This window comes from Eublepharis macularius, chromosome 7, assembly GCF_028583425.1.
Source record: "Eublepharis macularius isolate TG4126 chromosome 7, MPM_Emac_v1.0, whole genome shotgun sequence".
Classification (NCBI taxonomy): domain Eukaryota; kingdom Metazoa; phylum Chordata; class Lepidosauria; order Squamata; family Eublepharidae; genus Eublepharis; species Eublepharis macularius.
In genome coordinates this window covers 381541-394517 of record NC_072796.1, presented here as the reverse complement: position 1 = coordinate 394517, position 12977 = coordinate 381541, and the positions used below count along the sequence as shown (strand labels likewise).

Genomic DNA, 12977 nt, shown 5'->3' with positions numbered 1-12977 from the left:
TGTGGGCTCACACAGAATGGAGGAGAAACTGGCACTCAGGAGGCCTGAGCCCCTCAAGCCAGCCGCAAGATGGAGTAACTGGCCAAGGGCCGCTGTTTGGGAAAGACACAGGAACGCATGCTTGCAAGCTCAGCACCTGATGGGACTGAGCTCTGAGAGCGAGGCGCAGCCATCAAGCAAAGAGGGAACACCTGCGTCACAGCCTATTACCTGAGTGCAAGGATAAAAGGAGGACACCTAGCAGGGCTCGGCGTGAAAACAGCCTAGCTCGCCACACTCTGTGACCTGCACCTCTGTGCCTGGAAGCTCTTGGCCCCACCTTGTACCTTATTTCCCTTGGACTGAACTCTTGGCATTCAGTCTCGGCCAGTGATGGAAGCTGCTTCAGCCTGCAACTCTGTCTCAAGGCTCCTGCTCTGCTTTTGCCAGCTACAGCAGGTACTCGCACATTTTTGGCTGTTAAAATCAAGTAAGGATCTCATAAATAAATCACTGAGGTCTATGGTAAACCAATCACTAACTCAGGGCATCTTCCTCCAGCCGCTCAAACAGGTGGTTATCCATCCACTAATTTTTAAAAAATCCCTAGACAAAGATGATGGGGCCAATTATCGCCCAGTCTCTAATCTGCCCTTTCTGGGCAAAGTAATTGAGAGGGTGGTAGCTGACCAACTCCAGATCTTCTTGGATAACTCCAGCGCTCTGGACCCTTTCCAATCAGGCTTCAGACCAGGGCATGGGACAGAGACAGCACTAGTAGCGTTAGTGGATGATCTCCGTCTGAATATAGACAAAGGCCACGCCTCCTTATTGCTCCTCCTGGATCTGTCTGCAGCCTTTGACACAGTAGACCATGCCATCCTGTTGAGGCGTTTAGAGACAGAAGTGGGCATCAAATGATGTGCCCTGGACTGGTTTAAATCGTTTCTCTTGGAGCGGACTCAAAGGGTTGCCGTTGGAGATCTGCTGCCTCCAGAATGGGAGCTATCTTGCGGAGTTCCGCAGGGCACCATCTTATCTCCCGTTATCCAACCTCTATGTAAAGCCTTTAGGAGAACTCATTTGAAATGGAAACCCGGGCCCAGCGGGACATATTATCGTTCCGCCGGGCCTGTAAGACAGAGCTGTTCCGCCAGGCGTTTGGTGATTGAAGGGGGCGGTGCCATGTCGGCCTCCCACCTTTGGGGTGGGGAAGGTTCTCCCCACCACTGCACCTTGTTAATTTGTTTTATTATTTGTATATTGATTTTAGTTTTTGTTTTTATCAATTTTAACTGTTCACCGCCCAGAGCCCCTGGGATGGGCGGTATATAAATTGAATAAATAAATAAATTTGCAGCTATGGAGTTGGATGTCGTCAATATGCAGATGACACCCAATTCTATATTTCGCTATCCATGTTGCTCAGGATGCAATACCTGTTGTCTTACATATGTGCTCCTATGAGCGACTTGTGCTTCATATGGTCTAATGTCAGCCCTAGAATTTTTTCTGTTCTGTTTCATCATTTCTTCAACTCTGTATTGTAATGCTATATCTTTGTAAAATAGTGTTTATTTTCCCTATGGCATTGTTTACGGAAATGTCTTTGAAACTGACTATACTAATCTCACACTGAGTAATCCACCTTGAGTCTCAGTGAGAAAGGTGGGCTATAAATGACACACACCGCGCGCACACGCACACACACACACACACACACACACACACACATCTAGATCAGGCAAGCTGTGTGCTATTTTGTGCTATTGATATGGCCAATTATTGCCCAGTCTCTAATCTGCCCTTTACTTGGGTAAAGTAGAGAACACCTGAAGCTCTGAGCAGAAATAAAAAAGCGTTGGTTGTGACCAGGGCCGTCCTGAGCTGTAAGTAATGTGAGGAGGTCCAAAAGCAAAGGGGGTCAGGGTTTTTTAGCATCTCTTTTGTCCACCTCTGCCAGTCATCTTTCTTTTCCTTTTGACCTCTCAGGATCTGTGACAAGGTGTGACTTTTTTATCCATTGGTCTTCTCTGGTTAGTCCATTTGCATATCTATGGAGCTCACTGGCTCTGGTGTGGGAAGATGAATTACATCCTCCCTGCTTTTTCCTGTTGTGTACTTGGCTAGGCTGTAAAAGGCACTTGGCCCTCTGTGAGCATGTACAGAGGGCAGACCCAGTTACCATACCTTTGACCTAAAATATGGGGTGCGAGGCATTTCACCCCAAAGGCTGTGTTTACTCAAAATGCAGTGCTTCAAGCCTCCTACAAAATGTGTCTTTGGTGCACTGTGGAAAGTCACGAAGGCTTCCAGCCGCAAACTCATCTGTACTGCTCCCCTTTTCAGGTGTGAATATTGGAGGGGCAGGATCATACATCTATGACAAGCCTCAGGCCGAAGGACAGTTGGTGCCAGGCCCAGTTGAGTACGGATCCAGGGCAGAAGGAAAGAAAGTTAGTGCTGCACATGAGGGACCCAGCAAAGGTGAGCACTGAGCCAAAGTCAGCCTGAAAACCATCAAAGCAACTGAGCCATTACACTTTTATGGGCAGGGAGACAGGTAGCAGAGAAACCTTAGGATGGTGGCAGGCAACATCCTATGGCACTTGTATTTCTTCAGTATATCCTCTCTGAAGTATGGGGAAATGTTGTGGTCTGCTTACAGGGTTGGATGTACTCAGGGTTGTGTGTTGACAACTGTGCAAGAGTTGAGAAAAGGTGCAGAATGTATTTTTGCATATACAGAATTCATCTTCCAGAGCTCCATAGTTTTATTCCTTGTGGCTGTAAATACAGGTGAATATTAACAGATAACGAGTGCAGACCTGCAAGGACTTGAGAAGGCGACATTTCATTTCTCCTCCCTCAGCATATCCTCTTTCCCTTCCTTGCCCCCCCCCCCATAGCCTCTCCTCCTTTCCAGCTTCCTGCTCTCCTTCCCAGCCACCTTTGTCTGCCCACCTGTCTTCACCTCCTCTCCCCTATGGCCCTGTTGTGTGGTGCGGAACTTGCAAGGACTTGCGGGAGATACTTCACTCTTCCCAGCATCCCCTTCCCTACACTGCTTCCTCTTTCTTTTTTCCTGGCAGCCTCCAGGTGCTCACCTTTCCCTACATCCTTCTCTCCTTCAGACCCACTAAACAAGTTACCTTTAATCTGCCCCCCCCATCTTCACCTATATTTCTTAATTTTCATCATTTATATACTGCCTTTCTCCACAATGGGGACCCAATCAGCTTACATCATTCTCCTTGCCTCCATATTATCCTCACAGCAACCCTGAGAGGTAGGTAAGGCTGAGTGTGCATGGCTCGATCAAAGACACCCAGCACAGTGGTGATTTGAACCTGGGTTTCCCACATGCTACTCTGAAACTCTAACCACTACACTATACTAGCTTGGGGCGGGGGGAAGCTGCTGTTGAACAGTAGCAAGCAGCCAGGCCTGGGTGAGTCATGCAAGTCATGTGGTATCAAGTCAGCTGGTGGTTGTTTCTGGGCATGGGCCCAATAAATCATTCTTCAAAGGCCAAAACAGCCCTCAAAAGAGCCCTGCCCCTCTCCCTACCTTTTACTGACAGAAATCAAGTCTGGAATATTGGCTAAACTGTTTTGGTTGTCTATCAACAGCCATTGAGGGCATCTGGTTAAAGCTACAGGCATTCCTTTTATCACTTCGGTTTTTTTTTTAAAAAAAACCATTTTTTTTAAAGATTTCAGATTTTTCTACAAACCTGGGGCATTTTTAAGGTGTGTAGAAAGATCTGTCTTGTCTGTTCATGGTTCCAATCTCTGGATTTAAGTATCCTCAGATACAGCCACTTGGATGTTAATATATAAGATGCCTGCTGCAGTCTGAAAGATAAAAGGGTGGTTTGAATAAGACTTATAGTGGTTTGAGGAGCAGGGCTTTGGTACTTGCTAGAATACATTATGAAAATAGCACAATGCAGAAATGTGCTTAATTTACATTAAGGAAAGTCATAGAATCCAGCTGTCCTTGCTCTGTAGTATTAATTTATTCTAGTCAGAGTACACATAGTCCTGGAGGGAAGAATCTTCAATTCTGCACTGTGTGTTAAAAATATAAATGTGATTCTGTTATAAATTCACACAATTGTAATGTTATTTGGGCCATGGCAAAGTTTAAAATCTGTAGGAAGGGACCAGTATCTGGATAAGCCACAAAAGCTCACTTCTGGAAATTCAGTTTTGGAATACTTCTTCTGGCCCCTGCCTGTCACCTGGATGTTGAACCTCTGGTCCCAATTGGAGAGTGCTCTGAAGTACGCTTAACCCTGTCTGCCCCCTTGAACCCTTTCCCAGGCTGTATCCATCAAGGTCAGCCTTGCCTTCAGCTTGCTGGCTTCAGAGCTCTATGCCATAAGGATGGATTGCTTTCTGTTGGGTGCAGTTCTCGAGGTATGCCTGGGGATTCATGCTTTCCTGTCTTGTGTTTCAGCCTCCAGCATTACCACTTTCACTGGAGAGCCTAACATCTGCCCCCGCTGCTCTAAGAAGGTCTATTTTGGTAAGTGTACCACAGCTACCTTTTGCCTCATAGGTACATTAAGATCTTGTGGCCCTGTGAAACCAGCACTGCCAAGCCCATGACCAGAGACAGTAACCATCGGTGTAGACGATTGTGCACATTTTTAAAAAGGATGTATACCATTGGTTGTTGTGGGTTTTCCGGGCTGTATTGCCGTGGTCTTGGCATTGTAGTTCCTGACGTTTCGCCAGCAGCTGTGGCTGGCATCTTCAGAGGTGTAGCACCAAAAGACAGAGATCTCTCAGTGTCACAGTGTGGAAAAGATGTAGGTCATTTGTATCTACTCAGCAGGGGTGGGGTTGAGCTGAATCATCCTGTAAGAGTTTCCCAGGGTGTGGAATGCTAATGGCGGGAGGCTTCACTGTATCCTGAGGAGGTTCTTTTGCATATGGATTGGTGCTTGATGTGCTAATCTTCTCTGCAGGGCTATTGTCGGGTGTGGAGTGTTTTGTTAGCCTGGTGTTTTTCAGAACTGGCAACCATGCTCTGTTCATTCTTAAGGTTTCTTCTTTCCTGTTGAAGTTTTGCTTATGCTTACGAATTTCAATGGCTTCCCTGTGCAGTCTGACAAAGTAGTTGGAAGTGTTGTCCAGTATTTTGGTGTCCTGGAATAAGATACTGTGCCCTGTTTGAGTTAGGCTATGTTCAGCCACTGCTGATTTTTCAGGTTTTCCAAGTCTGCAGTGTCTTTCATGTTCTTTTATTCTTGTCTGGATGCTACGCTTTGTGGTCCCGATGTAAACTTGTCCACAGTTGCAGGGTATACGGTATACTCCTGCAGAGACTAGGGGGTCTCTACTGTCTTTTGCTGATCGTAGCATCTGTTGTATTTTTCGGGTGGGTCTGAATACTGCTTGAAGGTTATGCTTTTTCAAAAGCTTTCCCATCTGATCAGTAATTCCTTTGATATATGGCAAAAACACTTTTCCTGTAGCAGTGGCTGAACATAGCCTAACTCAAACAGGGCACAGTATCTTATTCCAGGACACCAAAATACTGGACAACACTTCCAACTACTTTGTCAGACTGCACAGGGAAGCCATTGAAATTCACAAGCATAAGCAAAACTTCAACAGGAAAGAAGAAACCTTAAGAATGAACAGAGCATGGTTGCCAGTTCTGAAAAACACCAGGCTAACAAAACACTCCACACCGGACAATAGCCCTGCAGAGAAGATTAGCACATCAAGCACCAATCCATATGCAACAGAACCTCCTCAGGATACAGTGAAGCCTCCCACCATTAGCATTCCACACCCTGGGAAACTCTTACAGGATGATTCAGCTCAACCCCACCCCTGCTGAGTAGATACAAATGACCTACATCTTTTCCACACTGTGACACTGAGAGATCTCTGTCTTTTGGTGCTACACCTCTGAAGATGCCAGCCACAGCTGCTGGCGAAACGTCAGGAACTACAATGCCAAGACCACGGCAATACAGCCGGAAAACCCACAACAACCATCGTTCTTCGGCCATGAAAGCCTTCGACAATACATCGATGTATACCATTCCTAGTGAGTGGGTGTATGTATTTACTAGAGAGAGAGAGAGATTTCCATTTAGCTTGTACAAAAGTTGTGTGGGAATCAAAATAACTCAAATTCTACAGCAAAAGCTGAGTTCTATGCCCAGCATAAATTACACACATTAAGCAGGCTGGTATATTGGTTGTATCCTACTTTTGTCTCTTGAAATCCTGTTGAGTCTCTCTCCTGCCTCAGCAATTTCATTACATATTACTCACATAATTGCAGACCTTTTTTTGGCATCCATAAAAGATAAAGATTTGAGTCCAGTCCTTGAGTCCTTAGAGACCAACTAAATTTCCAGGGTATGAGCTTTCGAGAGCGAAAGCTCTCTTCGTCAGTTACCTTTGACTCTCAAAAACTTGGAAATCTAGTTGGTCTCTAAGCTGCCACTGGATTCTAATCTTGCTCTTCTACTGCAGACCAACACAGTTATCTACCTATAAAGGACAAAAACTGTTTTAAAAGCTGAGATTTTCAGGAAGTTGAACTGTATACATTGCTGTTTCTGTGGAGCTGTTCAGGCACTTCGTGGCTTTAGAAACCCACACTGTTGTTCTCTGTGAGGCACATGGCAGGTGCTTGAGACTGCTGCTGCTCTCCCAGCACCAACGCAGGCGTACCTGCCCCCAAAGTGAGTTGAATCTACATGCAAAATAGAAGAGAGTCCAGTAGCACCTTTAAGACTAACCAACTTTACTGGGCATAGAACTCGGCTTGGTTACTCTTAAAGGTGCTACTGGACTCTTTTATATTTTGCTACTATAGACTAACACGGCTAACTCCTCTGAATTTATATGCAGTTTCTCATCTGTTCTAGCTGAGAAGGTGACTTCCTTGGGCAAAGACTGGCACCGCCCCTGCCTACGGTGTGAGCGCTGTGGGAAGACTCTAACACCTGGAGGCCATGCTGAGGTAAATCACCATGAACTCGGATACATATTCCATTTGTTCTACATGAAAAGGCAAAACATGACTTGAAACTGTAGCAGATTTTGGTTTAATTCTCACAGGTAATGTCTGATGTGGCTAAATTGTGCAAAAATGGTTTATACCAGGAGACAACTCAGATACTTTTAAAATCTGGAGAAATACAGGCATTTATAGATTTTGTGACGTATATAGTAAAAGCAAATGTGTCCAAAAGCTTATCTAGAGACAAAATATAAGGTACAAGATGTAATTTTGAACAAACCTAGAGAAAGACCTAGTGGCATTTCAAGCAATCCTTTTTTTGTTAACTTCCTTGCAAATTTGGGATAAATCTAGGACTCTTTTAACCCCAGGCACCTCCCCAGTAATGGCGTTTCTGGGACAAAAGTGATTTCTTCTAGGCCAGACCCAGGAATATAACAAGTCAGTGAAGGCATGCAGATTTTATGACATTTTTCACAGGGGCAAATTGAAAACAAAATCTCAGATTGAACTGGAATATAAGATTCCTTGATATCAATATCATCAGTTACACAATTTCATACATAAAAGAGAAATCAGGACCTTAATAGATAGACCTTTGACACTATTTGAAAACCTTATAAAAATCAACTTGCACAATGTAGAAGGCCTGATAGCCTTATTATACAAACTCCTGAATCAAAAACTGTGGGCAACCATAGCAGTGTCTCAGAATGCATGGCAGAAAGACTGAAGGCAATATAAAAGACGAACAATGGAAATAAATCTGGTCATCCTAATTATTCACTTCCAAATCTGTAACTTCAAACCTTTTAAGCTCTATACAAGATTGTACTTTACTACATTAAATCTCCTTTATTGTAGAATTAATAAATATCCCAGATACTGGAAACTATGTGGGCAAAGTGGCACATTTTTACATTGCTGGTGGATGTGCCCAAAGATTCAAATGTATTGGGATTTGATTATTAACATCATTGAAAAAATTATAGGCTATACAATATATCGCAAACCAGAAGCTATACTGCTGAACTTATGGCACAGAACTAAGGTACCTATCTACAGGATAGATGCGAACAGCAGCTAAAATGACTATAGCTCAAAAATGGAAAACTGACTGTGTATTCACAATCAAACAATGGATATCAAAGGTGTGGGATCTTTTAATTTCTGATAAAATAACAGACCAAAAAGCTTCTTTTGAGAATCCTAATCACCATTCCTTCTTTATGGAAAGATGGCTTCCCTTCTTAATCTATATCATGGATCATTCTATTGAAGATTTTAATGTACCTAAGAAATATGTAGACATTTGTCTTTATTGATTGTTAACACCTGTAAAACCGTTCTTTACTTGACTCATTAACCTAGTTTAAAATGTTTAGACTCTTGTTACCATTGTATTATTGTTATGTTATTGTTATACAAAAAATCAGAAATAAAAAGTTATTTTTAAAAACTTAGCACCAAGACATTTCCCCAGAACAAACCAACAATACTCCACTACACAACCAAAAAAACAATTCTGATGCCCCCTGACCACCAACACAATAATCCTTTAAATACTAAACCATAAATAAACACCAACAAGCAAAGGAACAAACACAAAAGAAAATTAAGTCGACAAAGGAAGGAACCTGAAAGGAAAAGCTTGCCCCCTTTCTTTTACTTCTCCTTTACAAGCCAACATCAGTCCCCCTCCCCCACCCCAAGGAAAACTAATAAAAATTAAACACACTGACTTCTCAAACCCTGTCTGCGGGCCGGAAGGCAGGCAGCTCTCAGGTGGTCTCGGGCAGCACTGATCCAAGATTCCAAGGCTGTGACCCAAGGCAGAGACTCCCAGAGCAGCCAGAGCCTAGAGCAGTCTCAGTGAGAAAGGCAGGCTATAAAGGTCAGAAATAAATAAATACATAAATAAGTCTCTCCTATTTTCTCTTCTCAGCATGATGGACAGCCTTATTGCCACAAACCTTGCTATGGGATTCTCTTTGGACCAAAAGGTGAGTGTAATATAGGGAATGAAGGAATTTCCAGGAAAGAAAGTAAGAGAAGTGACGGGCAGCTTAGCAGTACTCTATCCCATGCACGGGATGTTGCCAGTGGGTATGGAAGGATTCAGCTGCCATGTCAGGGACACACTGGGAAAATCACTGTATTTCGTCATTATATTTTCCTAATCATCGTGTATGGGAGCCATGGAGTGGAGGGGCTTGGCTGCCATGAGAGCATCTCCTGACAATATTAATGCCAATAGCAGCATATGGAAGGGGGGGAGGGAAGCAATGGTCTCCTCCTGTCCATTATTCAGCTGGCAGCTGGGTACAAGGCTTCACAGTGGTGTAGATATGTGCCAAATGTCAGACTATGTCATTCCAGAAATGATAGTTTGCTCCACTCCCTTTCTGCAAGAAGACAAGCTCTTTTGATTTCAAAAAGGTTTATTGTGAAGAACAGCATCCATCTCTAGACGTACATATTCCAGGATAGAGATCCTGGCCAACCAAAGTATTGTCAAGAATGACTCATGGAAAGAACGTGGTTACATTTCACACTCCCAAGCCCAACCTCCCCCCTTGAGTTCGCATAGCAAAGCTTCTCAGAGGAACATAGAGCTGGCCAAGGTCGAACAGTCAGATAAGAGGATTTCCTTTCCCATGGACTCGGCTCCTCGCAGGTGTTGGGGCCTAGAGGGAAAGAAGACTAAACACTACAAAGTTAAACATGGCGTTACTCAGGTTAACAGGCTCTGACACCAAAGGCCAGTACCACCAATAAGTCTAACTAAATTTGTGGTAGGGTCTGCACTTTTGTGGGTCACACCTCCCTTCTTCAGAGCTGTGACTCACAAAATCTCATACCCTGCCACAAATGTTGTTAGTCTTAGAGGTGCTACTGGACTCTTGCTCTTTTCTACTGCCACAGACAAAGTGACACGGCTACCCATCTCGATCTGTCTCCTTGTAGATACGTGTAACCGAAAGTGCCGTTCTCTGCTCTTCTCCACCCCACAGTGCCTGCTGCAGCCTGAGAGCCTGCAAGCGTCAGGCAGCGATGATAGTCCACTTGGGATGCCCTGGGTGGGGGAAGAGGACTGAGAAAGAGAAATTCTCCCTTCTTGCCCCCAAGGCAGAGTTGATCCTTGTCTGCCACCGGAAGTGTTCACTCTTTACGAGTACTGTTTGAGACAGCGTAGAACTTCTCTCTGTTGCCAACAAGTCCTGTTCAGACGCTTCCTCCTCTCGATGTATTGTCGAAGGCTTTCACGGCCGGAGAACGATGGTTGTTGGGGGTTTTCCGGGCTGTATTGCCGTGGTCTTGGCATTGTAGTTCCTGACGTTTCGCCAGCAGCTGTGGCTGGCATCTTCAGAGGTGTAGCACCAAAAGACAGAGATCTCTCAGTGTCGAGACAGTGTTGGACACTGAGAGATCTCTGTCTTTTGGTGCTTCCTCCTCTCATCTTTTTGAGGGATCAGTGTCTCCCCTTTTTGTTTGTTGTAGACAAACAATGTGCAGCTAGTACATAATAAATTGGCACGTGTTTCTGCATATGCCACTTCATTGTGAATTACTAGCATGGGCCACTTTAAGAGGGAAGTTTCTTGTTGCTGTATCAGCTGCTATTGTCTGTCTGTCCAGATACATGTATGTTATTGTGTGAATTTATTTTTGATGAATCTTGAGTATATTACGTGTGAGATTGCAAGACTCTCCTTGGGTGACTCTGGAGTATATATTTTCAATCAGTGACTGATTTTGTTTCTTGGGGTTAGTAAGATCTCGCGCTCTGTTCTTTCTGTTCCTACAATACAAGACAAAATGAGAGAGAAGAAAGGTGAAAGGCTTTGGTAGTAGCTAAATCCCCCATGAAACGCTACGAAACGCAGAGGGGCAGCACAATGCCCTCTATTTCAGAGCCTTCTAGCAAGGTGTCATTATAGGAGTTACACACAAAGGGGGCAAAATGCCACCCTAGCGCTCAGGGCTGCTCACTCTTCTGGCCCTCGTCCTGGTCCTTACTCTCTATCTCCCTTTCCCCACCCCCATCCCTTGTCTCTTTTCCCCACCAACCTCGTCTCTCCTTACGTTCTCCCCCACACAACTTTCCCCCAACACGCCCCTTATTCTGCTTGGTTTTTTTTTAACCCTCTGTCGTGGCTCTCCACTCAAGCCAGCCTTGCCCTTGTCCTTGCCGTGATGGGAGCGGCAGTTGTTGCTGTCTTATACTAAGCCAGGATATCAGGATGCTCCTCCCCTCCCATCGGCCAGGCTAGGGAGTTATCCCCACCCTGAGCCTGTTCGCGGGGAGGGAGGGAGGGAGGGCTAAAATCGAATAAGTAACTAACTAAATAAAAATCCATCACTTCCTAAGATGCCGAATGGCAGCATCTCTGCGTGGCTCCCTACCATACCAGGTGTCCTTGCAGCCACCTCAGCTGTAGCCTGCTCTGGTCCCATCCCAGTAAGCCACACTCAGCCACAAAAGTACCTGTTGTGACCGCTGGAGCCTAATGCCCGCCTCTTCTGGTACATATTGCGGCTGCCTGGCTTTGGATGCCCCTGATTTTATGAGGGAATGCGAAAAAGGGAGTGCTGAGTGGGGGGCTCTGAGGGGGAAAGGTTGTACTAAGAACAAATGTACAACTGGCTCACACTCCATTCCCTACTGGGAGTTAACTGGTTGAACCTGAGCCTAAGTTAACAACACATACATTGAGGGGAGTTATTAATCCTTTCCTTCCAGACAGGGCTTCTCAGCACTTTAGATTCCTTTGTAACCTCATTACCAGATATGTCAGACTGACAGGCTTCTAGCTAATACTAGGCCACTCTTTTAAACTCTCAGAGAACCCAGCATCAGAAATAGTACCAGAAAAGTTAGATTTTGTAGGGCCATTTACAGGGTGCTTGCTTAATTCCTCAAAACAAGGTTCTTGCTCTACCCTACCCCGAAATCCTAACTAAAAAGCCCCTAATAAAAGCCTAACTCAGTTTATGCCCTTATACAAGGCTGCAATATCCCTGTCCAAAGGAAAACGTATCAACGCTTCTCTTTTTAAGCTGAGGTAGTTCATCCCTATCCCATCCAGGTGGAATATCTCCAGATGGCCCATCTCTGGGGCGTGCTTCAGGGCAGAATCCCCAGGGTTGGTCTAGAGCCCTGGAGAATAGGCAGAACTTTGGGGATTTCCACACTGTCACATCAGCATGTGAAAGATCGTACACTTGTTCTGCTGTTGTGAATACACATGCACTGCTTGGGAGACAGAGTACACACAGAAAGTAAGTCACTTGAGAGTCCCCGTGTAAGATGTCTCATGTAGAGAGACTCTAGCTGTCGCTTTAATATCAGGTTGATCTGCTGCAAATGCTGGATGACTGTTCTTCGAACAAGTTCTGCTTATCCGTACATTATTTATGGGGTTCTTGCAATGCTTTTTTCTCATCAAGGCAAACAGAAAACTTCTAGGGTTTATTAATTTCTTTTTATTGAAATTACACACTATTCTTTTAAAGAAGAAAGTTATCAAAACATATATGATTAATATAAATCATACACATTAGAACACAAATGCAATAAGAATTAGATTTACTAACATTTCCTAATTAACTCTAAGTTTAAAACAATAACAGTTTCTGTGAAATGCATTAAAATTCCCATAGCAATGGTAAAATTCTCACCTAGATTCTCATAAGATTTCTTCCAATCAGAACTCATACTATCTGAATTTGAATGTATTATAGGTTATCTTATGCAAATGAGAGCCAGTTTGGTGTAGTGGTTAAGAGCGCGGGACTCTAATCTGGAGAGCCAGGTTTGATTCCCCACTCCTCCACTTGAAGCCAGCTGGGTGACCTTGGGTCAGTCACAGCTCTCTCAGAGCTCTCTCAGCCCCACCCACTTCACAGGGTGTTTTGTTGTGGGGATAATAATGGCATACTTTGTAAACAACTCTGAGTGAGCATTAAGTTGTCTTGAAGGGCGGTATATAAATCGA

General features: G+C 44.4%; 1 protein-coding gene across 1 annotated transcript in view; it reads left to right on the top strand.

Annotated features, from left to right (window-relative positions):
• The window catches only part of CRIP2 (cysteine rich protein 2), a 65478-nt gene that overhangs the window by 43106 nt on the left and 9395 nt on the right, over window positions 1-12977 (top strand). The window contains exons 4-7 of the mRNA XM_054984284.1: window positions 2329-2466; window positions 4444-4512; window positions 6884-6978; window positions 8924-8981. Of these exons, the coding sequence (XP_054840259.1) occupies window positions 2329-2466; window positions 4444-4512; window positions 6884-6978; window positions 8924-8981 (360 nt within the window). The remainder of the gene's footprint in view (window positions 1-2328; window positions 2467-4443; window positions 4513-6883; window positions 6979-8923; window positions 8982-12977) is intronic.